We start from the raw sequence: 4447 nt of genomic DNA, 5'->3' as shown, positions 1-4447 counted from the left end.
AAAAAAAAAAAAAAAAAAAAAAATGTCTTTAGAGTTTTTTCTTAATTTGAAAAAGTAATGTTTTAATGATAACAACTTAAGTCAAAAGTCAGGCTAGATGAGGCTAGAAACTTTTGTGGTTCATAAGGGTGATGATTGGGTTTTCACACTAACATATGAGGCATGCCTCCCTCTAACCTTCTTATGACACTGGCACATTACCTGTCCAATGTGAAAAAAAAAAAAAGTCCAGCTAAAGATTTAGTAGCTTGCTTACAAAGTTGTAATTTTTCTTTTTTGGAGACAGGGTCTTGCTCTGTTGCCCAGGCAGGAGTACAGTGGCACAATCATAGCTCACTATATAACCTTGATTTAATTGTAATTAAATTAGAAAAATAAATAACTTATTTTTGTTTGGGGATTTAGATACAAGCCTTAAAGATGGCCTTTTTCATGAATTTAAGAAATTTGGAAAGGTGACTTCAGTGCAGATACATGGAGCTTCAGAAGAGAGGTATGGTCTGGTATTTTTTCGGCAGCAAGAGGACCAAGAAAAAGCATTGACTGCATCAAAAGGAAAACTTTTCTTTGGCATGCAGATTGAAGTAACAGCATGGATAGGACCAGGTAAGAGAGGAGGAAGCTGAGTTTTAATTACAAATTACATACATTATTTGTATTCCAGTTTATGAGAGGGTAGCATATTACCTTGAATGTGGACACTATTCTAGCTTTATTTATTGTCATACTTCCACTGTCTTCTATTTTCAAGGGTTACCGATTGAGAATTTACACACTGAAGTTTGGAAACCCCTGATTTAAGGCAACTCATGAGTAAATTTGTAAAGGAATGAATAGAAACATTAAAATTCTGCTCTTTCTTTGTGAAGCTAAGACAATTGAGCTTTAAGACTAAGACTTACTGTTCAGCTTCATAAAAAAACATTATTTTGGTGAGGTAGGGTAAAGATTTTTCTATTTCTACATTGGAGAAATACTGACTTTTAAGAGTCTGAAAGTAAGAGCTTGAGGCCCTTGTTGAGTCCAGCCTTCCCAAAAGGATTGAATTGATTAAAATTAGGAGATAGTTCCTAGGAGAATGACAACAGAATTATCCTGAATCAGAAAGCAGACTTGTTAATATCATTTTGAGGGACTGATTAGACCTGTTTTATTTCTGTTATGCCCAGCATAAATTGGATCTGTTATTCTAGCTTGTGTGACCTTGAAAGATGGTGACAGAAGTAAGACTAAGGCTTATGGGTGCAACCCATTGAGAATTTCAAGAGAACATTTTATTAGCTTGAACCTACCTGTAAGACCTATTGGAAGGCAGGAAGTCTTCTCAGGCATGGCTTGGGTCAGTGTTTCTCCTGTTTCAGAACTACCTGTAGTGCTTATTTAAAAATGCAGATTTCTCAATTGTATAGTGATGAGTTAAAAAAAAGAAAAGAAAGGCAGGTCTATTGACCCTACCTCAGCTTACTGGTTGAGAATTTACGCATTCAAGTTTGGGAACCCCTGATTTAAGGCAACTTGCGGGTAAATTTGTAAAGGAATGAATAGAAACATTAAAAATTCTGCTCGTACCTTGTGAAACTGAGACAATTGAGCTTTAAGACTAAGACTTTGAGTGGAATTTATATCATAAACATGGCCCATTTATAAGGTAAACATGAATATTCTTGAAATATTCATTTTATTTGACAAGAGGAAAAAAATATAATTTTCCTGATAAGGACATGTAAATGTTATTTGTATATTAAAATAGGCACAGAGTTAGAGTGAATACTGCAAAATGTGCCTAATTTTACAATGAAATATAGGAATTCAAAGGAATATTATCTTTTCAAAGGAATGTGTAGGTTATGCCTTCACATTCCTTCCTCTGTCAAGTTTGAGATGTTCTACCTTAAATTATACTGAGCCCAGAGAACTCTCATTCTTAAAATTTAACACATATGGAATGGGTCATAACTGCTTGAGGAATAATATTTAGAATGTCTTATAATTTAAGTTTTTAGAGCTAATCATAATTAAGTAATGAAGATCTTACCAGGAGCATTCAGTAGGTGACTGTGGTTTCCAAATGGTAAGGGCTAGCTTAAGATTTTTACCGTAAAAAGCTTTTTTACCTAACTAGCTTCCAGGAAATAGTTGAGCTTTTAACCACTTGCTAGTGAAGATTTTGGAAAGTTTAGTTGGTTCAAGCACTGGAAAGTTGAAGATACTTTTCCCGGATGGGACAACATTAAATACCAGTTTAATAGGATATTTGAAAGCAGTTGAATATGTTATATTGAAATGATTGCTTAGGTCAAAGACTTTTTTTCTTCTTCTTCTTCTTTTTTTTAAAATAAAGACAGAGTCTCTCTCTGTTGCCTGGGCAGTCCTCAAGGACCTTTTTAAAAGATCCAAATCCAGGGAACCTACCTTTGCTGATAGACCCCTGGTGGCTTCTAAGATTATACTTTTATTTTCTTAATCCTATGCATAGCATTAGAATCCCCTAAACACGATATTACAGGATAAACGACGTTTTTCCAAGTATGTGTAGGTATTAAGATTTTGACTGGTCACAAAGGTTAAGTATTCTGCATGTGGAAAACACCTTTTTTTTCTTTGCTTACTGAGTTTCCGATTTTGAAAATTTACCAAGCTGTTCGGTACGAATGAAGCCATGACAGATCTTAATGGTTGCAAATCATGCCTTCCCTTACTTACTCTGCCCTTCAGAGTACACACCTCAAGATGCATCTGAATTATTTTTTCTGTTGCATTTTTTGGGAAATACTGTTAAATATCTGCCCACTATTAGATAGCTTCAAGAAGATTGAGTTGAACTTAAAGTAAAATATGCCCCTTTGAGATACGGTGAAAGTACGGAGACAGCTAGTATGAGCTCTGGGCAGTTTCTGGGTCCTAACTCTGTTAAAGTACATGTTCTTTGATGAAACTACTTAAGATTAAGCTGAACTACCATTTTAGAACCAGCAATCTGGAATCAGAAGTGAGGTGTATTCTGGCCGAATTCACTCAGTAGTTCTGAAGTTGAGTTTTTTAATACCAGTGTTGCATTGACATCATCAGTAATGTTCAATAGCTGGCACTAAACACTTTGTTTCAGTAAAGTTGATTAAATATTAATTTTGGGGGGATGGCTTTGTTTTAGATTAAGGGAAAAAAGAGAACATGCAGTATTGTACTATAATTGTTATCAACAAAACCTTGTATGTCCCTGCCCTAGACCAAGTTAATAAATGGAGCTTCAGAGAAAGGCTATGATTGAATAAGAAATTAAGCCAGGGCTTTTGATCATAAAAAATAGAAATCTTAAATATCATTTAACCTCTTTTTGTTTGTCAGTGGGGACCATATAATACCAAAAGAAGATATTTGATAAATGTTGTTTCAGTCAGTTTTCATACAGTATTCTTGAATCTAAAATTCCTACATTTAAGTAGTTGTTAATTAGATAAACATGAAATGCTAAATATCTTGTAAAATGTTGAAAAGTAAATGAAGTTGAATAAGGAAGCTGGACTATTTTCAGACAAGTTTTTATGTCTATTTCAGATTGTAGTTTTATACCCCAGATTGAGAACCTGCTACATAATTTTGCATCCTAAGATTAGGCTCAAATAATTATTTTTGCTAGGGCTTAAAATCTATTTCTTTGTCAGTGATTATTTTTAAAACAAATCAACTTAGCACATTTAAATTCAACCCATTTTTGTTTTAAAGGTTAAACAAAGTGTTACTTCATCCTTAATTTTTTTTGACAAGTTTCTTTAGCCTTTGTATTCTTTTGCTTTGGAGTTAACAAGGGGCAGCTATTTCTGAAAGCGTTTATGATATTTCAGTTTGTGTGAGTATTCAAGCCCATTATTTCAGAGATTTTATTTTTTAAATGTTGATTTTCACATGGTATGTAAATATACATTAAAACACTGTCTTTTCTTTTCACTCTGTCCCCATCCTGCTTATAGAAACAGAGAGTGAAAATGAGTTTCGCCCCTTGGATGAAAGGATAGATGAATTTCACCCCAAAGCAACAAGAACTCTCTTTATTGGCAACCTCGAGAAAACCACTACTTACCATGACCTTCGCAACATCTTCCAGCGCTTTGGAGAAATTGTGGTATGTTGCTTTTACAATGAAAACAATTTTAGATCTTTGTCATAAAACCTAAAGCATAGTACAGATTATATTTGGAGAGATGACACATAATGGTGTAGCGAATATTTTTCCCATTTGTTCTATGTGTTTTTTACTCCTGCTAAAAGATGATTTATAGAAGCCCATTGGATATTATATGTTTGTTTTGTTTGTACATACATATTATCCATTTGTATCTTTGTCCATCAATTTCTATTTTAATGCTCTCTCTAGTCCTGTGGACTGAAAGAACAATCTGGAAGAGAAAAACATGTTTGTAAAAAAAGAAGCAAATTAGTATATGATTAT

General features: G+C 33.7%; 1 protein-coding gene across 1 annotated transcript in view; it reads left to right on the top strand.

Moving 5' to 3' along the window:
* The window catches only part of SPEN (spen family transcriptional repressor), a 56410-nt gene that overhangs the window by 30549 nt on the left and 21414 nt on the right, over positions 1-4447 (top strand). The window contains exons 3-4 of the mRNA XM_012662572.1: positions 406-606; positions 3969-4120. Of these exons, the coding sequence (XP_012518026.1) occupies positions 573-606; positions 3969-4120 (186 nt within the window). The 5' untranslated portion in view covers positions 406-572. The remainder of the gene's footprint in view (positions 1-405; positions 607-3968; positions 4121-4447) is intronic.

The sequence above is a fragment of the Propithecus coquereli genome, unplaced genomic scaffold (genome assembly GCF_000956105.1).
Source record: "Propithecus coquereli isolate 6110/MARCELLA unplaced genomic scaffold, Pcoq_1.0 Scaffold77, whole genome shotgun sequence".
In the NCBI taxonomy this organism is placed as follows: domain Eukaryota; kingdom Metazoa; phylum Chordata; class Mammalia; order Primates; family Indriidae; genus Propithecus; species Propithecus coquereli.
Note: the sequence above shows the minus strand (reverse complement) of the source record. Positions and strands in the feature narration are given on the sequence as shown.